Here is a 25,247-nt window from a genome sequence, read left to right as displayed (position 1 = left end):
TATCGGAGCAATAGGAGCTACGGTTATGGGAGTTTTGATGATTTGTTTGAGAGGTGTTTCCCTGTTTTATCTCCATGAAATCTCCATGAAATCCAAGTATCGCGATTGAGCCAATTAGTGATGTTGATAAACACACACACGCGCACATACACTCCTCTCCCTCTCTCTGTGTGTCTCTCATACAGTCATTCAGGTCTTAGGGATCTTTAGAGGTCTTTCCCCCCTCCTCCACCCCCCCCCCACACACTCACACACGCCATTTTAAAATAAAAGCCCCACAGAATGAATCCTAACTGAACTGCTTGTGATGAAGCCTGTCATTTAATAACCTCTGTTTATGTGTCAAACATGATGATTATGTCTCCTCTCCCCCTCCCTCCCCCACCCAGTCCCACCCTTTCAAAATAAAAGCCTCATGGATTAACTGTATTTAAACGTTTCGCTCAAAATTAGGCTTTTTTGTTGAAATAATGAATGCTCTTACTAATACTGCGACAACTACTACTGCTGCTAATATTTCTAGTATTACCACTACTACTACAACTTTTGCTGTTGCTACTATTACTACTACTGCTACTGCTATTACTGCTACCATAAATATTATTACTACCACTACTGCTGTTACTACCACTACCACTACTATTATTACTGATACCACAACTGCTAATACGGCTATTCCTGCTACTACCAGTACTAATAACCAGTACTAATACTACTACAGCTATTAGTACGACTGCTGATACTACTACTTCTACTACTTTTTCTAATTACAAATACGACAACTTCTACTGCTACTGCTACTACAAATATCACTACTGCTACAACTAGTACTTTTTCAAATGCTAGTCATACTTATACTGCGAACAATACTTCTACTACTACTACAACAAATATCACTACTGCTGGAATTCTTTTAAGCTACAGAAACTGTTCGAATATCAAAATGTTCAGCTCTTTCAGGAGAGGGGTGATATAACTTCATATTTGTAATCTTTTTGGATTATTCAGCTTTTTGCAATTTTTTTTTAATTGGATATCTATTTTCAGCAATGTTTTTGAGATTCATTTCAGCTTTCAGCATTCCAATGCATTTTCAGCAGGAAATGCATTTTCTAGTTTTTATTATTAGCTGCTGTAAACAAATAATGTATTAAATGGTGAATTGACAGAGATTACAGGGATAAAATCAACACAAATTGGCAAAGAAAATGCAAAACAGTTACAGTAGTTTAAATGAGGGCAAGAACATGTTGAGGCAAATGGGTTACGGATAGGGGTAAAACGGTCAACTTTTGTTCCTGCTCTGATCTGACTCCATGTATGAGGTAAAGCATTTCGTGGTTTGAGTGCTGAGCATCTTCCATACTAAAGCGATTCAGTTTGTACGTGTATGGTTATGTGTGATAGGGGGCAGGTTCATAACCAGAAATAGGTATTTAAAGAGTAAACAAATGAAAGGATTTTAAATGTATACACAAATTATTAATTTGTACACCAAAAAAGGGACAAATTATGTTTAAGTGTACATTGTTATCATTGTAATCAAACCATAAAGCTCAGCCTTGTAAATCTGATTCATTCAATTTTTTCCTGTTCGTTTGAATTAATTTGTGTTATTTTCTTGACTACATTTTGCTTTTAAAATACATCCTGAAGAGGAAAGATGAATACAGTTTTTCTTATTTTTTTTACTTCACTGTCTACTACAAAGAGGCAGTTCAAGTTATTTAAAACTCGCCTCCATGCTCCAGTGAACTGATGCTAGATATAGAAGATAAAAGAAGATTAGCAAATCACCAAAATAACGTACTGCACAACTGTATGACAAAGGTATTTGATTATGTAAAAAGAAACATTATTAATGTTTATTAAAACACCAGTTATATTACTTTTCTGTATCATATATCACTTCAACTGTCACATAGTGTAGAACCATTAGTATTATCTGCATAAAACTGCAACTGCATGCAATTGGAAAAAAAACACTTTCACCTTCCTTTGAAATTTATTAGATCTTTTCTGTTTTTGCAATAGAAATGCCCCTCGGGCTAAATAGGGAGATATTGTTTTGCTGGCTATAAAAAGCCACCTGAGGCCAGCTCCCCTTACGCAAATGAGCTTAAAGTCTTATAAGTAGGTGCGTTTTACATGCTTTAACGTGACATATGTGCATGGTGAGGAGTTCACTCAAAGCCTCACTAATCCTTTCAGCTGCTTGTCTTGTGTAAGGTAGAGAGGCATGTGTTTCAGAGGACGCTACAAGGACCTTTTTTCTAAACATGAGCATCGATCGGTGGATTTATTTTGCCTGTCTATGACAGATGAGGGAAATTTGTAAAATGGATGTATCAAGGTTTTGTTTTGGCAGCATCCTTGGGGGGAGGGATCTCATCAGACTTGACAACCTCAGCCATCTGAAAATGACAGATACAGCAGGTGGCTAAGGACCTTGGCTATTCTTTGCACCATTCACTGCACTGCTGTGTCTGAGAGAAGACGCAAAAAATCTGCTGGTGTTTGAAAACATCCAAAATGGGTTGCTCACCATCCAAAGGTAACACTTTTGGGATTCTGGGTCCCATGAAGAAGGGGAGGATGCTTCCCCCTGCACCTCAAGGAAACCCCAGAGATTCCCATTTCGAAGATGGAGTGAATCCTAATCCAACGGAATCAACGGATGGGGATACAAAGGAGAGAAAGGCGGCTGGACAATGCCAGGTACTTCAGAAAGAGGCTCGTTTAACGCCACAGAAAAAGAGATATGTAACTGAGCTAGCCCCTGAAGCATTAACCGTGGATAAACTGGTGAGTCAAGGAATAGACAACAACACAGTTTCACAGAGAAAAGACAAAAACATTGACATGCAGGAGGTGACAGAAAAGAAGCCTGGCAGAAAACAAAAAAAAAATACCAGAGGTATTAAGGGGCTTAAAAAGAAAGACAAGGACAAAGACAAACCACCGGTAGAGAAAGTGGACTTCCCTGAACCTTTGGTTAAAGCTCACCAAGCTGCTTATGTCTTTTTAAATCCTAGCATAAACAAATATGATGTTTTACTGGGACTTTTGGAACAAGCAACCCAAACACAGGTTTCTGTGCAAACCATGGTTGCTTTTATGGCTCTACGCTATGAGGAAATGATTCAGGGACTGGAGGAGATGGCAGATGAGGGAGAAAAAGTTTTAAAAGAAAATGGAGAACATCTTGCTTGGCTATGTCAAATGAAAAACCTCTCATCTTCTCCACCTTTGAAGTCTGGCTCTGCTAATATTGAGCCTCCACCGGATTTGTTGCAGCAGCTGCTTCAGTACACCACACAGAGAATGCGAAATGTGAGCCAGACTGTTGCCGGAATTGGGGAGTGTGCGTTGGAGGAGGCAGTGGAATACTTTGCCTCTGTCTCAGAGCTTTTAGAGGAGAAACTGAAAGTCAAACGTGCAGTAGAGACGAGGCTAATGCAACTCTTATCTCGCATTGAAATGGCCTCCCTGCGCAAGCCCGGTCCAGAGGATTTGGCTCTCTTTAGTGAGGACAGTGGTATTGGGGCTGAGAGCGAATCCCTTGCTGGGTCTGAAAGACGCCATAGACGAGAGAGTGGTGCGTCCACTGGGACAAATAGAACTACACCTGTCAGTCCTATGGAATACACTTCCATGAACGTTAGGCAAGGAGTATCAAGGCAAAGGCCTGCAAGTCAAATAAGTCCAAGTGTTTCCCTCACCTCACTCAATTCATTAGGTTCCACATGTACCATAATGGCCAATTACCAAAGAGACTCATTGCTAGGATCATTCTCCTTAGATTATGGGGAAGAAGACGACGATGATGAGGAGGAGGAGGAGGTGATGAATAGAGGCCTGGGAGATGTGGGGATTGGAAAGCTATCAAATTATTCAACTGTAGAACGTGAACAACATCCACGCCGCCTGCCCCCAAAGCGCATAGAGAATCCTCAAAATGTTGAAATGACTCTCAAAATGAAAAATGTTATCAGTGGTAGGATACAGTTTGTCCCATCACAGAATGCTAGAACCAAAACAAAGGTAGGTGACAGCCCAAAAAACAGTAGACGACAGTGGACAGATGAGGAGGAACGTTCTCCAAGGAGGCCTCAAACAACAGCACCTATTCGGAAGGATGTGGTGAAAAAGGCCGCAGTGGCTAGAGAGCGACGCTCCCAGTCAGCGGAATCCCTGCGGAGCAAAGGTGAAGATCCTACTCTGCTTGAACTAGAGAGGACCCAGAAGGATTTAAACTTGAGGTTACAAAGGATGAGTAAAAGCAAGGCAAGTGAGATAATGAAGACTGCACCATTGAAACCAAATCAAGGAACCTCACCAGTACAATCTCCAGCAGTACATCGCAAACATCCCTCACGACAGAAGAACAGCAATCCCCAAACACTTAATGGCAAAGCAGGCCTCACAAGGCACAACTGTAAAAAACAGGAGGTAGCTGATGTGGAAGATGATAAACCTAAGGACACACCCAAGGGTCCGATAAAAGCCACCCCACCCCCTAGCCCTCCTTCATCACCACGGCCATCTTCAGGTTTTTACAGAGGCAGGAACTCAGTCAAAAGACTGATCGATACCTTTAGTCAAGGAATAGAGGATCTAGAAGGTACTGAAGTTCTGGGGCCCCTCAAAGGAGTACGGAAGTGTGGTGTTCCTGTGTTACCTGGTTTAGGGAATATGGAAGCTGTGCTAAGTAGTGGGATAACCTGTTGTAGACCTGAAACTACTTCATCTGAGAAAAACAACGATTTTGATCTGGATAGTCTTCCTCCGCCTCCGCTGGAAGTATTATTGGACAATTCCTTCGAAAGTGCCCAGAATCGTTTAACTGGTGTAGCAGATGAAGGGGCAACAAAACCCGGAAAATCGCCTTCATTAAAAAGGGCTACAGTATCGCAACGACTCAGGGCCTCATTTCAGTCAGTGACAGTGCTGCCAAGTAAAGGAGGCCTGCCACAGGCTTCAAAAGTTATTTCCCTTCCTAGAGCGGATCAACAACACACATCTGCTCCGTCAAAGGTCAATCAACCAGAAGTCCAACTGAAGGCAGATCCAGGGAAGGAAAATGATTCCTTGTACCAGCAAGACAGAAAGATCATACACCCAAGACAGTCTTCAGACTTACAGAGATCGTCAAAAAGTTATGTGTCAACAAATCCATCTGTCATTCAAGACCAATCAGCAGGCATACAAGACGGTGGCAACTGTTCAGTGCCTGGATGTAACACTACAGTGTCTACAGTGCCTCCTCCTTCTGTGGTCAGGAGCCAACCACCTATGAATAGGGGGCGAATGTTACCCTCTACACCTTCTACACCAAGCAATCTACATCGAAGACTTCCCAGTCCCGACAACTTTAAAAGGCAACCTACTCCACCTTCTTCGGCTAGCCCCCCTATTAACACAAAACTCCCCACACCAACAGCAGTTCAAGGGAGGCTTCCCAGCCCACCTGTCACAAAGCAGAATATTTCAAACTCGAACTCCTCTTCCTACCCTTTCAGAGCACCGTCTCCACCAGCCTCGCCACAAGTACAAAGATGGTCAAGGGAGAACAGCACTGAAAACTCATCTAGTGCTCGGATGATCAAAAACGCACGTTCAGTCTTCTGCCCCGTGTCGCCATCCCTGTTTGAGGCCCAGCCTTGTCCAGTTCCCCGACCCCCTGAAGCATGGACCTCTACCGGGGTCTCCTTTCTCTCCCGTTCTTGGGGGAATCGTGGGAGGTTTCCTGTATCTGTTCAAGGACCTCGACCCTTCATCCGACGTAGCCATTCAGATCGAAGGCCAAGTCTAAGTCTGCCACCAAGATCGCCAAGCATCTCAGTGGCTGAGACCTGTGGGAGTGAGACAGCAATATGCTCACAGGGGTGAGTGTTTACCATGTTTCTATGTTCCACATTCTAAGTCATTCAATGTGGCTTTTCATTCAATCTGTTGTGATGGTTTATTTTATAGGTACCTTCAAGTTGCTAGTATGGAATGGTTAATTCTTCCAAAATTTTCGACAGTGAGCAACGTAATTTTGCATTAATTATAAGGAAAATGGTTTCTAGTTACGTTAATTTAGTTTATAAGAAGCAGTTTATATATATATATATATATATATATATATATATATATATATATATATATATATACACATATATATATATATACATATATATATATATATATATAAATGAATAAAATAGCGCAACGCCATAATATCATACCTCAAACATGACCCATCTACTTTACATACACAATATACTTCAATAAAAACATCACTATGTCTACTGGGACATGACTACGTCTGAGATAAGCAAGGGCAGTTTCATAAATAATAATATTCAAATGATAGAAACATCAGATAGAGAGTATCACATAGAATATAAAAGATATAAATCCGGTCTTTACATTTAATTCTCTCCACAAGTAACTTAACCTGCCTCTTCTAGGTTGAATACTGCATTCATTTAAAATGTTGAGCATATTTAGGGTTACGTGTCACAATAGTCTACAGTAACACGCATGATTGACTGTGTGAACACACACACACACACACACTTCACAAGCTAATCTCATTCATACACCCTCCCTGTTTCTAACTGACACAAACCCACCTGGCCCACTTTCTTAATTGCTGTTGATAACATTCTCCATTCATTCTCATAGGCTGGACGATGAACCAACTTGGGACAAAGAATTATGGGGGAGCCAATCAAATCTCAGGGCTACTCTACGCTCGGCATCCCAGCCGGACCTGTGTGTTGTCGGACAGGCCTTGCACAGAGACTAAAGGGGACCAATGACGGGTCAGTGGGATTATGGATTAGCAGGCTTTAACAAGGATTTAAGAAGACGGTGTTTATGCCACCGCAAAGAGTGGAAGAACAAATTGTATCCACTTTGCTGTGGTAGTGCATTCCCACAATTTTAATGATTAAATGTGGTGAAAAAGGTGTGCATATTTGCATGCATACTTGAGCATGTGCACTCTCTGCGTGTACCGTGTACACAATTTCATTTTTACAATATATGGAATTCATTACCTGGTTTCGTAATAGGTCTGAAGATTCAGGTGTTTTTATCATCTGAGTTGTCTGTTTCAACTTCTATTAATTCTAAAAAAGAAAACATAAGCCGTCGTTTGAATGAGCTGAAAGCAACTTCATCGCATCAGTGCCATGAACCATTCCAGAATTTGAATCTTATCAAAGATATGTCTTTGGTTTTTGCCAAGTATTAATCCAAGCAATAATGTCATCATCAATCATGAAATATTATTGTTATTAACTATGGTTTCATTCTTTTAGTGAGACGCCTTTCTCTCTGTTGTCTTATGCTGCAAGATAAAAAATAAAGCCAACCTCAATCAGTATTTAAGATGTTTTGTTTTTTTAAACAATTGTTTCTGTTTCATGTTTAATTTTTACAATGTGTTTATTAAGAATAAAAAAACTCATACAATCATTCATACTTTTGCATCTTCCATAATACATTTTATGAACATTAATTGTTTCCTTCATTTATAAATTATTTAAGGTGTGCTTCAGTGAAACCACTTAAAGGGTTAATGCGGCGCGTTATTGCAGTTTCATTAATGATTCTTGAACAATAAAGGTTAAGATTGAGGCAGCGGAGGGTGAGATTTAGTCCATGCATGCGAGTCAAGCGCCAAACACTCTGGATCCGACATTACCCACAATGCAACCCAGCAGCATCTATCATTAGAACCTGCCTCGCAAATACCAATTCATTCTACTCCACTTTTTAAACTGTTAACAGTTCACACTGCAGCCATGATGATGACATCATCGGGGCTAAAGCCATTATATATACTGTGTTACAATCCACACAAGACCAGAACTTGAGAAACTCTAGGTCTCCTCTGAATATCATTTATTTGCTAACTTATGCTAACAAGATGCAGGTGGCAATTAAGCCGTATTTGCACAATCCCCAATTGTGGTCAGCGAACGCTTATATGTATCTGAGGCCTTCGAACAGAACAAATCCACGAGGGAAAACGGCACGGCTCCCTTTAACAACAGCCAGTTAAATTACTGTCGCTGTTCCAGAGATGCAGGCAAATGCAGGGGTCACCTAATTGTACAGGCAGAGATAATAACTGTGATCCTGGAGTCCACTGGGCAGCGGTTTATTGTGGTAGGGACCTTTAGCCCACTGACAAACCCCCCCGGTGGAAATACCAGACGTTGTGTGGTTGAAGCGTGCAAGAAATATCCGATATGATGAAATAGCGTGGGATTTTTGAGCTCTTTTGTGGTTTATCATCCAACATTTCCCTCCAGCAGATCCACTATCTATATTAACCTGAGAGCACTTCATGATTCCGTCTTTGTGCCCCAACAACAATCTCATCAACTCCTTTAAACCATCAACATCGGAGCCATGCAAAGCGGATCTTACCACATCATTGAAAGTGGATTACAATAACCTGGGAGCCTTGTTTCGGGCTGATGAAGAGGCTGAAAGTCGAATGATTTGCTGTCCAGCAGCTGTGACCCAGTGCTGGGCAGAGTTCCTGTTTCTGCCCTTTTGATAGAATCATGCATTGTAATGAGGCTTGCACTGAAGATTCCTGTGTTGAATAAATCATCTGTCTGCCTTACAACAGTTGAAATCAATGAGGAAATAACACAGTAGAACACCGTTGGCAACCACAAACTGAACTGAACGTAGTTGCGTAACACGTTGATGTGAGGATTGAAGGAAGAAATAAGTTTATGCTTCAAATGTTTTCTTTGAGAATATTTACAGAGTATTATATTTGAACTTGTAGCCTACTGAACTGCTTACAACCATTTTAGGTAAAATTGGATATTGTAGTTCTTTTTATCGTTACTTTTAATAACTTATATTTTCAAGGGTCAACAGTATCCTCTCTTTCATTCTGTCTCTTGGAAAGACTTCCCGTTCCTATTTGAAACACTGCTGCGTGTGTTTGGCAGTTTTCAAAGGAAGCAGCGAAAGATGATCAGCTCAAAACAATCCTGCTGATTAGGTTTCCATCATGGGAACCAAAGCCGCCAGCTGAGGAATACTGAGAGGAATACAAACTCACAGCCGACTCGACCATGGCTGGCGCTGGAGTAATAATGCTCTCTCTGCAAATGCAGTGTGATCCATGCACAAAGTCAACCTTTATTTATCAACTCAGTGTGGCTGTATGGAAGTTTCAAAAAACACTAAAAAAGAAATCATGTAAAGGACACAATGATATGAATATGAATATTAACACAACATCAACATAACATGACAATTGATTTGTATTACATTCAACAAACACTGTGTGTGTGTTTGTGTGCCCAGGTCATTCACTGTCTTTCTGTCTTTCACTGTCTTTCACTTCAATTGTGTATTGTATTTATCAATAGATACCTGTCATTGGAACACACATTACTCCATATATATACACATACATACATATATACATATATATATATATACATACACACATATATATTTGCATTAAAAGTTAATTCAATATCTTCAAGTTTCAGTTAATATTGTGAAACTGTATTAAGCATTTTCACGGATTTCAATACAATTTCCATGAACAAGGTGTATGCTACCCAGCTACTACACTACTTATTAATGTAAACAAACATCCATAACAGCTCTCTGGGGACCTTGCTGACTATCTTATCAAAAGCTTGCTTATTATAGAACACATACACACAAACAATTTCCCCAATTAGAGATTAAAGGACCGGTATGGGAATCTATTGGCAAAAAAAATAATATTAATGTTTTCTTTAGTGCATAATCAGCTGGAAATAGGTTTTGTAACCTTAGAATGAGTTGTTTATGTCGAAAAGACAGAGCCGGGTCCTCTTTGTGGAGTCCACTATGTTGCCCCGCCATGTTGTACAGTAGCCCAGAGCTGACAAACCAAACACTGGCTCTAGACACATAGCTTTGAGTTGGCCACCGTAGTTCTCCTCCACGCTTGGCATACGGGAGACGTTTCTGCTGGATCTGCAACATCACCGCTAGATGACGCTAAATCCTCCACACTGGCCCTTTAATAAAAGCACTTCTAAAGAACGCATATCGTTAAAAAAACTGAACAAAACAGCCCCCTCATTCATCTAAGGGCTACTATATGAGTAGATATGTAATACACTCATAACATTGTGTCTATGAATTGTATCAAAATACATAGAAGAAAAGATTGGTCACTGCAGCAATGAGGAGACTATAAAACACTATTAACATGAATAACACATCAGTGTTGTGTCAGCCTTGCTTTCTACTATAAATAAATCATCCAGTAAATGTGAAATGATCTCTTGCACGGAATACTTTTGCTTTCTTAAGTACAGCTGCAGTTGGTGGATTCGTGCTCAATGACAATAACGGGTTGCTTGAAGCTGCATTTCCTGCAGTCCTCCACCAGAGGAGTGTCTCACCCCACAGTCCATCTCCCATCATCCCTCTGCAGTCGAGTGTGCAGTCAGAATGCACGGGGCAAATACGATGCAGCGTAATCTCACTTTGTCTTGTTATCCTCAGACGATGGGGCAAACACGCCGTCATCTTTAACGTGTCAGACACTGAATGCAGAATCGTGTAAGGATGAGATGGTGGAACACATCTGCTGGATCTGAATCCTCTCCTGAGGGACAGGAACACAAAACGTGTGGATTATACCAAAAGGATTTACCACTGAACAAAACGATGCTCATGTTGGTGAGGGGATGTTGACATACAGATGTGTTAATGATGCTGTTCAGCATTCCCTCAGAGAGTCAGAGATAGGGCTTTGAGATTCAGGCTGCGTTGCATTTTGATGGATACGTACTATACTTTTATTTATGTGTGACAGCTGAGGTAGTTTAGATTACATTCCCGTCTATCAAATGTCCCCAAAAATCATTCCTCTCGAGGCCTTACATTCACATTTCCAGTCATAGAAATAATGAATTATTTTTTTTAATTCAACAATCCATCCACAAGCCTCGTAAATAAGTTATGGAGGTGAACACAAACAACTGAATTTTCTCACAAAACATTGGGGATTATTATCTTATTATTTTCACGCATCCGTTTATGACTTTGGGTGAATATTTTTCCTGGTCTATCTTTACATTTATGGTTTCTTAGCTCGTAATGGTATTTGATAAAAGGCCCCTCACTGGCCTTCATTTATTGCCTATGAAAAAGCACATTCCCAGAACAACCTCAACTAAGTTATCTCAAAAGCAGTTCACAAGCAGCCAGGCTGGAGCTTTAAGGGCCCACTGGAGTTCTAGGTTACATATAAGTGGAATTAGTATGAAGGAAAATCACAGTCAAAATCTGAGAGCGCAAATGAGATCCACTCGCGTACGTGTGTAGAGGTTCCATGCGTGCAAATTAAACAGCGGCGTGTGTATTTTACTTTGACGAGCACTTTTACATCACTCCGCGCAGAATATCTCTGCTCGCGCGAGAGTAAAAGTGAAAGAAGAGCAGTGATAGTAGTCGCGCTCAAAGCACGCTTTTCTCCTCGCAGGCTGCGATTTTGCTTGCGCGAGCAGAGATAATCTGCGCCGATTAATGTAAAAGCGACTGAGAGAGTTTCATGCCCATCCACACACACTCCAGCCATCAGTCACATAACTCAGTCTATTGGAGAAATGAACGGGAATTTTATCGTCGGAGTCACCTCTTTATCAGACCAAAATGAACTCATGAGCTAAGAAGAATTATGGCGCCAACCGACTCATGGGGATTTAATTATATAAGAAAGATCCTGAAATTAGAGTTCCAAGTAAAAATGCAACAATTTCTCAAAATGGTTTCATTTGCCTCGGAGCAATCAAACAAATCCATTGTACAATGCCCTAAGAGGACGGTATTGATATTAGTGTCAGTTATAACTGATTGGCCCAATGTGTGGTCCCTTGGAATGCTGGAGGCCAAAGCGAAAATTGATTGCTATTCTGAAGGGAAAGTACCAAACCTGCTGTGAGAGCCATTCAGTATGGGAAGTAAAAACTTTTGTCCCCTCCCGGGGGACGGATTATTGTCCACCTGCCCTGCATTTAGAAACATTCATTGGAAACAGTTCTCGTCCTAATCACAGCAATCAAAGGACATTTTCGCCCTCAGCATGGCACCACTGCTCCCCGGCTTTAATACTGTAAGAAGAAGAGCGTTGTACCTTTCATACTCCCTCCAATAGACAATGTGGAATGGAATGTGACGCGTTGTGGACGGTAAATGAGGAGTTAAAGGATGATGTTCATTATCCCGGTTTATTTCTCTGTTAATGAGATGGCACTAAAGGGATATTTACTGAATGAGCTCCTCTCATAATTGCCTACTCCAACGTTGTTATTGCATGTTTGCGCAGCCTGTCAGGAGGTGAAATCAACATTTGCCTCGCTCTCCAGCTCTTCAATGGATGTCACGGTTCCAAACATTTGCATTTGTTGCCCGGAATCTAACTGGCGCCACGGCAACCACGCTGGCAAAAACAAACACAGTAGATGCACTAGACACTAGACACACAGAAACACACATTAATAATCACAATATTACTTCTAATCCTTGTAGAAATTAAGATGTACTTCCATAAGAGCAATTTCTGTCAGTGCCTTCCAAATAAACAATCCACACTGTTGGTAGAAGACAAACAGAGGATGCAAATATTGGCGTCTGGTGTTGACAGATTTGACGGACACTAAATAGCCCAATCAGAGCCGAGAACCCGCCCAATCGTCCAACTCATTTTTACCCTTCAAATGAAAGAAAAAGTAGTGGAAAACCACCCAATCTGGCAACATAGTTTGTATGCCCGGCAATCCACCCCGACCTCCACCCACAGATGTTTTGTGAGGTATCCGTAGAAATAGAATAGCAATAGAACGGACGTTGAACTTTTGTCATCTGACTTGTTCAAAGAAAATTGGCGATTGTTGTTAAAACTCTGAAAGGTGATTGTGCTGTGCCAAAAAAACAAAAACCTAAAAAAATGACAGAATTCATGTTAATAACCTGACGGATAAGAAGTGTATGTGTTTCAGGTACAGTATGTGTAACAGCACGGTTCCACCAAACTCCATCATTTGCTTTACATATTACAATTTGTCAGTCCATTTATCTGGATATTCACCAACAAGTGTACATGTTTCAGACTGTTTTTATTTATTTTCCACATGGTTGTAAGACAGTCTGCGCTCAGGCTCCAATGAGTCCTCACTGCAGGAGAGCTCCGACACAATACCAACAAAGTATCGCCATCTAAAAACTCCCCGCATCTCGGTGAGCCGGCCCCAGACTCTATTTATCGTGCAGCAATCCGAGACCAAAGCAAACATTTAGGTCCACAGTGTCCCTCTTTATCCCGTTTACACAGGCCGATTCCTCCGGCTGGTTTACAGATACACTGAGCTCTCTGGTCCGGTGGGGCTGAGGACAAAACATGACCCGCCGGCTGCCATGGACGACTCTTATCGGGCTCCGTGTGTGTGCCCAGCGCCGGTCCGAAACATGGCAGCTAACAGATAATACCATCTGACAACCGTCTGTGTCAAAATGGCCCTGACCTGAAGTTGAGCTCCAGCTGGGCCGCACTGATGCAGATGCAGAAAAACACGGCCTGATGGGAGGGGGTGAGCATGGCGAGCATTCAGAGATTTCTTTTTTCTTTTTGGCAAAGAGGGTGCTCGCTCAGACAACTTATCTGCCGGCCTGCGTCACTGATTCACATCAGAGTTCGTGTCCTACTTCGTGCATGACAAATGCATTCTTTTTTACATTTTTAGACAAATCGATGCCATTGCGTATGCTGCAAAAATGCTGTGACAGCTTTATGTTAACACGCGGTCACATATCGGGAGGACGTCTCCTATATAAAGTGTTGAACCTGCAGTGCATTCAGGAAGCAGTGATTATATCTAGACAGTATGATGAATGTCTGCACAAGCCGTCATGTCACCAGTGATTACGAGTTTGTGGACAAGCGGTTTAAAGATTTAAAGATATGACAGTCATTCAGCAACCTGCATGCATCTGCAGAATTACACATTGTAGCCTTTTCTAATCATTGTCGCTTCATTAGCAAAACAGGATCCTCCACTCAACATATCTCTTGTAAAGAGCCGTCGCCATCTTGGTTTTTGGCTGTCGTCATCTCGTTTTTTTTGTTACCAGACGTGACACTTGTGGGTGGAGCTAAGTACAACTGAATGCTGAACAACAGACAAACACAGGACTTTCGTCCAGGAGACCGCTGTTCGTGTCCTGTGCAAAGCTAAAAGTAGGCTAACGTTATAGTCCCATGACTCGTTTGTCACTCGGTAGTGAAGCCGAGTCATTAGTCAGCAAAGTTAACGTCAACCGCGTTCTTTTCCTAAGCCAGCGTTGTGTTGCCTAAACCTAACCTCCTGTGGAGACAGAAGTTTATTTTGAAAAGACACCATGCATGTTAACAGTGTAAGCTGACACGCCGACTCTGACACGTCCAAAAGACACTAGAGTAGAGCAACGTGATCTTGAAGCTACTGACCAAGCGTCGGTATTTGATGTCGTGTTAGACTTTCTGCCGCCCATCTGCTGATATGGGAAGCGAGAAAGTTTAATGTCGACAGTCGTCCTTGGGAGTTTCGCAAAAGAAATATCTCAGTTTTTTCCATGAGAACCATGGTAGCTGTACTTGGATGGCAACAGAGCCTAAAAAAACCCTGAAAAATGTAAAATGCCTTTAAAAACAAACTCATCTTCTATTTTTGCCATAGTTTTGAGTGAGTTGCTTAAACTTTCATTATGCGGCAGCAGCGTTGGCCCCAATGTAATTTTATGATATAAGCCCAGTAGTCCTGCTGACGAGAATACTATTAACTTCCAGAAAGCCACTGCTTCTAAACAACCCGCTGTTGTTTTACAAGCGCCTCTCTCTCTCTCTCTCTCTCTCTCTCTCTCTCTCTCTCTCTCTCTCTCTCTCTCTCTCTCTCTCTCTCTCTCGCTCTCTCTCTCTCTCTCTAATCTTATATGGCGCACATTATATGACATGTACAATTTTGTACCATATTAGTGCTTTTACATTATGGACGAAAATGACCGTATCACAGTTGTATGTATGGTTTCCCACAAAGTTCCTAAATGTGACACAGAAAATATGCACTGGCAATGTTTTATCTCCTCAATTTGAGCAATAAAGGCTCAAACATAGGACGGCGTAGTGAGGTGTTGAAAGGACTTTAAAATATGTATTCTGTTATGTACGCTGTATAAAGAACAATAAGACAGGCTATTACAGGGAAACTACGCATAGTTTCAAAATTCATACATGTTCTTCCTATAGACTGAGACACAAGTAAAAAATGACTTAACATGAACAACTCTCCCAAATCCAAACTAGAGTGCTAAAAACCAAAAAATATGTTTCTATATTTATTCCAAGCATGTCAGCCCTGCGCTTTCGCCATATTAATATGCCATAAGCGAAAGCATTCACAAGAGGAATCTCATGCTACTTGCATATCTTTCATCTACTGTAGATCAGCTGCCTGGTGTTTAGTTATCTGCCTGCCCTCAGGCCCCGACACGCTTTCATCTCTTAACGACGTAGCTCACACCGAGTCTGGCGATGCTAATGTTTGGTGATTGCTCACTTTGGAACATTCAAACTGGTTTGCCCCGCGTGTTGGTATGTAAATGGCTTGGTTCGAAGATTATTTTCATGCAAGCATGAGGTATGAGAGACAAGCAGAGAGGACGAGAGGTTTGGAGTTGTTAGGGACTGTACACAAATGATTCATGTTGGAGGGGGAAGTGAAAAGTAAAGGTCTTTCTTCTTTTCCTGATGGGAGGACAGTCAGGAGGATAGTCTGGCTCCAAAATTGTGGCCTTATTTTTTCCATCAGTCAACTAGCTAGCCAACACGACCAATATGTCAGTTTGCAGAAACATAGAGTACATGTCGACCGATGGATATTAATATTTAAATGCTATTGTTATCCCTCTGCATGCGTAATGCATCATTTCAATTTGGCTAACTCTAATTATAATATGTATATTGGTAGTTGAGGTCGGGCCGTGTGTCGATCAGGACAAGATGATCTCTAGCTCATTTAAAAGGACATTAGAGGGCCTATGGGCTCTACTTTGGTGGCCAAGGACAACTCAACCGGTGTTGGCCGGTGTGAAACGAGTTATTTCGTTCATGTCTCAAAATTCGAATTAGGATAGGCTATATCGAAGTAAATATTGGGGAGGCTAAAGGGTGAGTTAATATTGTAGCGAGCGTTGGTGAGCGAGCTGTACCCAGCATGCCGTTCAGCGGTGTCACTGCTGATATTGTAGCGAGCCACGGAAGGTGAGCCGTATCCAAAATGCCGTTTGGCACTGTGCATGCTAATATCGTAGCGAACGGCGGACGGCGAACTGTACCCAGCATGCCGTTCGACAGTTACGTCTGTCCCGAGACTCCGCCTCCTCTCCAGTAATTACTGCACAGTCCCATAATCATTCAAAAACCTTTTTAATTCAATGATAGAAAGTATTTTTTAAGCCAGAGGACACATGTTAGAATGTTAAAAGCTGATTTTAATATCAAGACCATCATACGAGTGTGATTCTAAAACACATTTCCACTCCTCCGCAGCTATGGAAGTTACAATAATAAAAGGCCATATACATGTTGAACACTCAAAGCTGCAGTATTAAATTGCCTTCCAATGAGATTTCTATGTAAATGTTACTCATCGGCTCCTTGTGTGAGAGCCAGCCATCTTGTGGGAGATTCGCTGAAATATGAAATGTACTGTGTACGCACTCAGATAGCGTTGGGAATCATAAAGCTTCTCGTAGAGAAAACAAGGCTGTGCACATTCAGCAGCGGGGCAACTGTAAACACACACACACACACACACACACACACACACACACACACACACACACACACTGCGTTGACTAGATTGTGGCTGAATATTTTCATTACAGGACTGCGAGGCTGCTGCAAATAAATACAAATATGATCCCCAGGAAGCTTCTTTATAACTTGCTGAATTTGTGACTTTGTTATTTTTTCAAATCTTTTTTATTATTATTGTTTTATACATTAAGGTCCAGTTAAACAGGTCGGTTGCTGCAGTCCTCCCAAACAAAAATCTTCTTTCTATATATACTGAGTCACTGTCGGGTTTTACGGGTCATTTGCATATAGATAGAACAATCAAAGATCTACAATGACACGAAAGTTGAGAATTTTGTTTTTTCAAATCGCTTAAGTGTCAAAGCGATGATTGGATGACAAAGCGATGATTAACAGGAACAGGTTCAATCAGTCGCCTGGGTGATAACAAGCAATAATGAAAATAAATAGCAGGGGAGGGAGAGAGGGATGGGCAGAGCTTTATTGGTGTTCCGAGCAGGGTGGACAAGCATATAAAGGGATAGATCCTGAAGCTTTAAGACGCCCGTCACACCCTCAAAGACAAATTGTGAGTGTACGTTGTTTGGGCTATTAGTTGGGAGCGTGTGCATACATCTGTGGGCTTTGTACTCACTCGCTGCATGAGGGCTTGCGGTCCCGGCACAGTGCTGACATGCTCTGCATCTCAATAACGGCATTAGCATTCAAGGTCTGTCAACTCTTGCCGGCACTAGAAATACAGGCAAACCAAGAACGGTGCTTGATTGGATGAATGCAGTTTTACTGGCATGCTTCTTCTTTGGATGCTGTCTGCAGTTGCTCCTGTCTACTTGGGAGGGAATAAAGTGACTCGGCCTTGGCACTGAGCAGGAGCTGCATTGTCTTTATATTGTACCTTTGTGTTACTGAGAAGTGCTGCCGCCTCGCAGCACAACGAGTGCAGCAACGTTCCCGTGCACCGGGTGGCAGTGTTAGCAAAGGGATTCTTGGTCATGGTGTCACGCGCTTCTTCAATGCTGCTGATTTGTTTCCAGGAAACTGTATAATACGCTCAGTCATCTCTGCTGCATGCAGAGGCGCATGTTAACCTGATATGAAGCTGTTCAGATGTAATAAAAACACAAGGTTTTATCATGACACATTCTTTATCACACCTTCACTCATCAATCTATATAGGTATGAATAACTTGTTTTAAATTGTTGTTTTGTCTTTTTACAGATGCTGTGCATGACAGCATCTGTCTGACAGGAAGCAGCGTGTGAAGCTGGGAAAGCATGTCTCAGCCTCCCGGACCATCAGCACCGGTTCCCCCCAAGGCTGCGTTCTTTCCCCTCTGCTCTTCTCCCTCCACACCAACAGCTGCACCTCCAGTCACCAGTCCATCAAGCTCCTGAAGTTTGCGGATGACACCACCCTCATTGGACTCATCTCTGGTGGGGATGAGTCCGCCTACAGGTGGGAGACTGACCATCTGGTGACAGCTGAACAGCTTGATGCTCAACGCTCTAAAGACAGTGGAGATGGTTGTGGATTTCCGGAAGAATGCAGCCCCACCTGCCCCCATCACCCTGTGTGACTCCCCCGTCGACGCTGTGGAGGCCTTTACGCTTCTTGGGCTCCATCATAACCCAGGAACTCAAGTGGGAGCTGAACATCAGCTCCATCACCAAGAAGGCTCAGCAGAGGCAACCTGAGGCAACTCAAGTAATTCAACCTGCCAAAGACAATGATGGCGCACAGCCATCATTGAGTCCATCCTCTGCTCCTCCATCACGGTCTGGTACGCTGCAGCCACAGCCACGGACAAGGGCAGACTGCAGCGCATCATTCGCTCTGCTGAGAAGGTGATTGGCTGCAATCTGCCGTCCCTCCAGGACTTGTTCGCTTCAAGGACCCTGAAGCGAGCAAGAAAGATTGTTGATTGTTTAATGTTATCCAGTCAAGTTCCTTGTATGTACGACATACTTTGGCAATTAAACGGTTCTGATTCTGACAGTCATTCCACCTTAACTCAAGAGCACAAAATCAAGCTCTTGTTGGAGATGACGTCGTCCGCTGACGCGGCCGAGGGAGAGAGCGAGAGAGCGAGCCTCTGTGAAAGGTCAGGTAAGCAGCGATGACATTGTTCCACTCGCCAAATGTCACAATGTCCCAGGGATCCACGTGACTGACGGGGGACCTTATCTGGTGGCGGAGGGTCGTGCAAAGGGGGTCACTGTGGTGCTGGTGTGGTTAAGACCGACCGCGGCCCAGCGGTTTCATGATGCACTCTCAATAGACCAGCATTTTAGTTTGCTATAGTGAGCCACTCTTATCATGTTTGGTATGTTCACCATCTTGTTTTAGTCTTGGGAGACACTCGAAGTGAATAGGGTTAAAAAAAATGTAACTAATAGAAATCACAATGAAACTTCCCCACTTGATTACTTACATTGAGACAATTATTTTTGGTCTTGCAAGTTTTCTGAAATGTTATGTTTAATTATGCAAATAATCGTGTTATCTTCGCCATTATCTTATTAAATATATGTGCTAATTTGCATGAATTGGATAAAGGCAGGTTCAGAATGATTGGTTGGCTTTGTTGACATAATAGGGTCATAAACATTTTTTTATCACAGGGAACTTTTGGATGTCTCTTTCCATTGCTCCATAAATCACCATAAATCAGGTAATACTGTCAACAGCCAACAATGTTCTCCATGTTTTAGGAATAAAATGTTATTAAACTGTATATTCTATAAATAATATATGAACAAACCCCTCCGTAAAAATCTTCTGAACATACTGTATCAAGGTGGAAAGTTTGGTGTATGTAAGAGATTTCTTGCTCAGAGTGAGAAATAACAAAATCCATGTAACATTTTTCAAAACATTTTGAAGACACTACAGGTGATTATGGTAAAAAATGACTGAACAGATATCAGCATGACACGTCCCCTGTTGGTTACTTACATGAAGACAACTATTTTTTGCACCACACCTTTTATGAAACATTATGTTTCAATATGCAAATGAGGCATTATCATATGCTGAAGTTTGGTACATTTTGGGGAAATCTACAAACACAAACAGACAAAGCAGTAAATTAAACACCTACATGTTTATACTGGATGTTTTCTTCACGAGTTCACGAAAATAAGACATGTCATGGAAGCAAAATAGCCCCAAATCTCTATCTCGACCAGTGCATGCAACAAACTATGTTTCTGTCTGAGGTGTTTCAGCAGTAAGCCCCAAGTACAGCTGAGGCTGATGGGGATACCATTAGTGTGGTATTTGTTCATTAACATAGCGTTTTGGTAAAATTGTACAAATGAATTAACATTAATATTTCAGTCTCTGACTGGTGGACTGACACATCAAACAAATACACAACTCAAAACAAGTATGTACTACTTTCTCGGCAAAATAAAAAAATCATTTAAAAAATATATTACATATTGGACAGTCATAGTTATGCACCATTAATATTTAATTCCCCAGCCATAGAGAAAGCTCTAAAAAGCTGCAATACAATTTTTTTTGGCCCACGCATTCATTTTTTATTCAGTTTTATGTAATCCAAAGAGTTCGTCCTGAAGGAGCTGCCGCCGCCGCGAGGATTTCATTATCTCGGGTTGGAATGGAGAGTATTTAATGGACTCTGGTATAAACATTCTCCGTTACTAGTAAGAATAACGTATACGGTTCTGGTGGGACTCTGCCTCCTTGAAAAGGGTTTATGCGCATAAATTCGTGAAACAGTCGCGGAAATATTGGCAGCTTTAATACAAGATAAGCAGCAAAGGTACGAGCATCCAAAGGCCCTGACTGAACCTGCTAACACATGAAGGATTAAGGAACAGTGATGCCCCCCCCCCCCCCCCCTCCCTCAGCTTGTCTCCTCAGCCGTGCAGCCTCTGTGCTTCCTCTGTTAACTCTCACCTGTCGTGTCACTATTAAAACAATGTCCCGGTGCTTCCCCACCTCTCTGCTCTCTGTGCACTCTCTCAACACAGTTTGCATTTAAATCATGTCTGAAATCACAACTGAATCCCCGATGAGTAGGGTTAAAGAGAAATATATCCAAAATATTAAAAGAAAGAAAGAGAAGAAACAGGAAATAATTCTCTGGTGGTGTAAAAGCAACAATCTTTAGATTGTCGCCTTCGATACATCTGTCATCAGTCTGAGGAATCGAATTAATATAGAGCTGTTTGGGAGACACAGCATTTTATTGTCATGTGCCCCACCCCCCCGACAGCATGTCAGTCGTAGCCGAGAGTGTTGATTGTTTCTCTTCTGTTACTCAACTTAACAGAAGGGTAAACATCAGATGTATGTCTTAAATTTACCGTTTTAAACACCAGAATCACAATTCTAGATCAAGTGGTCAGAGGGTTTAAAAATGAGCATCAGTATTACCAGTAGTGACCATCGTGCCTCTGTCATATGTGATCACTGTGCCTCTGTGATATGTGACGGTATCTGCCCCCACCAACCCTAAATGCATCCACTGTCTTGGCACAAACTTTGAATTAGAATTGACTGACTTTACCTTGTAGCACCAGTCACCGTTCTCACCATTCAGCATCATGGAGCTGGCCGTCATGTTTCTACGGTAGCCCGCAAAGGACAAACCAAAACACTGTGTCTAGAAAGCGCCACAGGCGTTTGTGTGTCAGCTACACGCTTGGCACACGGGAGAAGTTTCAGTCGGTTGCAATCTGCAACTACACCACTAGATGCCGCCAAATCCTACACATTGGCATGAATGAACTAAACACATTTCCGTTTGTAAAACAAAAAGAAACACAGCAGACAATCTGGCAGGGAATGAATGCAACATGGGCCAGTATGCCACTGCTAGCGGCTGAACGGGCTTGCAGGTGGGCGGGGGAGGCCGGGTGATGGGGAATGGTGGGAACACAGGGGCTACTGCAGGCTTGGAGGGAGGGAGTGGCGGCATCTGAAGCGTCAGGGGAAATGCGAGACTGGGATTGGCTGACATTGTGACAGTGTCGTTCAACAAGCAAAATAGTTGCGGAAAAATAAAGTGAAAGAAAACAAACACAATACATTTGCTTTATGACATTTCAAACCCTCCCCTCTGCCAACAGGCTTAATGTAACATGCAACATGATCAGAGTTCTGCTTCCTTTTCAGCGGGCTCTTCTCTGTGATCCAGTTTGAGACAGTATCCCAACATACCATCCCAACCATAACAAATGAGTTCTTGCCACTGAACCTACATGCCGGCTCAATGCCCAGCGCATTACGCCCCCCCCCCCTCCCCGCTGTTCAATCTCTTCAATACTTTCTTCTCTGGTATTCTGCCCTCAGCCTGTTGAAAGGAGCAAAGATTAAAACCCTGCTCATCATTGTTCCTGGAATCCTCAACCGCCACAGGCCCATTTCAAATCTCCCTTCATCTCTTATACGTCCTGAAAGAAACTCATTGAACTGATGATCTAGCCAGCAAATGAGGGTCTTATGCAGAGACGGTCGAGTGTGCATTCTTTAAATAGCACACAGATAATGCAAGTTTAGAATTGTGGTTGTCTGTTTGTTTTTTTCTTCTTCTCTGATTAGCTTAGAGGTACGGAAGCCCTGAGAGGCAAGTGAGAGAAATGGAGATGGGGAGGTGGAGAGGAGGTGGAGAGGAGATGAGATGGAGAGGAGGTGAAGAGGAGATGAGCTGGAGAGGAGATGAGATGGAGAGGAGATGAGATGGAGAGGAGATGAGATGGAGAGGAGATGAGATTTAGATGAGATGGAGGGGAGGTGGAGAGGAGGTGGAGAGGAGATGAGATGGAGAGGAGATGGAGAGATGAGATGGAGAGGAGGTGGAGAGGAGGTGGAGAGGAGATGAGATGGAGATGAGATGGAGAGATGAGATGGAGAGGAGGTGGAGAGGAGATGAGATGGAGAGGAGATGGAGGGGAGGTGGAGAGGAGATGGAGATGAGAGGAGGTGGAGAGGAGATGGAGATGAGATGGAGAGATGAGATGGAGAGGAGGTGGCGAGGAGATGAGATGGAGATGAGAGATGAGATGGAGAGGAGGTGGAGAGGAGATGAGATGGAGAGGAGATGAGATGGAGAGGAGGTGGAGAGGAGGTGGAGAGGAGTTGGAGAGAGAGGGGAAACAGTACTCAAAGCCGTCATGCCACTGGTCACACAGAGTTTGGTTTCTGGGTTATCTACAGAGCTGTAGAAATAAGTTAGTCCAGTAAGGTCCAAGTACTCTGGTTGCAGGACGAACCGCTGCTTGTCGTAGCCCAACCGCCCAGCTCTCCTCAGCAGCAGTCGAGCTGTGTCGAACCAGTTTGGGCCACAGTTGTAAAGCAGTCTTTGAGCTGTCCGAAGTCTAAAAGAGGCAATTTTGGACTGGATGACAATCAGTCCGTGCCCTCCTTCATCAACAGGCAGGTACAGTGCTGCTGCCCGGACCCAGTGCCTGCCAGACCAGACAAAGTCTACAATGGCTCTCTGGATGTCCTCTATTAGGCCTTTCGGTGGCGTCAGAGCAATACGTTTGTGCCGAAGAGTCGAGGCAACTAAATTATTGGCAACCAGAACTCCTCCCCTATACGGCAACTGGGGTAGCAACCATTTCCATTTAGACATCCTCTCAACCTGCACAGCAAGGGCTCAACAGCTAAGCTATATAGCTGACCTGAAATAGGACAACCCTGTCTGATCCCTCGCTGTACAGGGATTGGCCGACTCAGCCCTGCCCCCGTCTTCACTAAACATTGAGCACCACTGTACAATAAACCAACCCAAGCCAGAAAACCATCACCAAAACCAAAAGCCCTAAGTGCAGAAAACACATAAGAGTGATCCACCCTGTCAAAGGCTTTCTCCTGATTCAATGACACGATACCAAAGTTCACATTTTTTCTGCACAAATCAAAAATGTCTCTCATGAGGAACATGTTGTCCATAATTGTCCTGTCAGGTACACAATAATTTTGATCTGGATGTACAACTAAGATCAGGATGGCCTTAAGTCTATTTGATTAGGATCTGGAAGGCACCATATAGTCCAGACCTGGGCATTGCCATTGATATGGGAAAATGATGTACGTAAATAATTGTAGATCATGCATGGAGTACAGCTGCATTGCTTTTATTTTGAAGGTGACTGCTGCTTTTTTAAATCTAAATTTACACACGTTGGTACGTTCGTGGATGTGTGCGAGCAGCAGCGTCACTGCAATCTACAGTAACAAGTGCCTACAGTAACAAGCATAAATACAGTTCAATGCTCGTGCTTTGTGTGTGCATTTGTTTGCATCTATATGTGTGTTTGTAGGTTAAGGAGCTCAGCCCGACAGAGAGCAGGGTAGATGGAAACCAAAACAATGTGAAGGCACCAGTAACGTCAGCGCTGATCAACACTACGATCTTTCATTATTTAGCACCGGGGCACGTTTAATACCGTGTTTCGGAACACATCCCTACCTTCAGATGAAGCGAAAGGCTCTCACTAGAGCCAGTCTCTGTTCTAGGCTGCTGTAGAAACATGGCGGTGCAAGATGACTGCTCCCTACGTAGATATAAATGGTTTCTTCTAAGCTAAGGAAAACAAAAAAAATCTTAGTTTCAGGAGATTATACACTGATTAATATTTTTTTATGATTATACTCAATCTGCCAATAAACCCTCCTAAATGTTACACACTGTTCCTAAGTCAACACAGCACAAAATAGTTTTAATAACTAGTGCTGGGGACTATGCTTTCTGAGACTCAGGATTCAAACTTTAGGTAATGTTTGCTTTCTCATTCCTTAAAAAATGATGAAGCATGCCCCTGGGGAAGTTATGATCTGGACCACATTTGGTGTGTTTTCACCAGCGCATTTTCACCCTGGTACAGCAGAAAACAAACAGGAATAACAGAGGATGGCATGGCCTTCCCCCAGGGCACCGCTCTGTACAACACGCACATAAACAAACTGGAAGTTGGGACGCTGTATTTGTCTCCAAGCTCAAAACTAAAGCTGTGTTTTGTAAATAAATTGACACCCACTGATCTGCATTTTTGTCAACTGCATGCCTGGAAGACATGACTGCTCGGTGTTTGTTTTCAGTCCATGGAGACGTCGCGTGCGTTGGTGCAGCTGACTCTGAAGGAAGTGGTAACTTGCGGACAAAGGAATGCTTCAAATCTGTGATACGAAAAGATTCAGAGATTTGTGCTTTAAATTAAAGGGTAAATGGGAACAAAAATGTAATCAATGTTTGATTTAATCTACAGTCTAACTATCAACATAATAATGGGATGGTTCTGATTTTTTAAAGTGGGGTTCTAGGAGTTATTTTCCCATAGTCAGCACAAGAGCAAAGCAAGGTACTGCTGTGTACCG

The 25,247-nt window shown here is 42.6% G+C and overlaps 1 protein-coding gene across 1 annotated transcript; it reads left to right on the top strand.

Moving 5' to 3' along the window:
* Nucleotides 1-2,532: 2,532 nt before the first annotated feature.
* Nucleotides 2,533-6,799, top strand: pcare1 (photoreceptor cilium actin regulator 1; the record flags this gene model as incomplete). Its single annotated transcript, XM_079287207.1, has 2 exons — nt 2,533-5,888; nt 6,676-6,799. 2 exons carry the CDS (start codon nt 2,533-2,535, stop codon nt 6,797-6,799), a joined length of 3,480 nt encoding a protein of 1,159 aa, XP_079143333.1.
* Between the last annotated feature and the right edge of the window lie 18,448 nt (nt 6,800-25,247).

Source organism: Melanostigma gelatinosum, assembly GCF_949748355.1.
Source record: "Melanostigma gelatinosum genome assembly, chromosome: 16".
NCBI classification, from domain to species: Eukaryota; Metazoa; Chordata; class Actinopteri; order Perciformes; family Zoarcidae; genus Melanostigma; species Melanostigma gelatinosum.
This window is presented reverse-complemented; position numbering and strand designations above follow the sequence as displayed.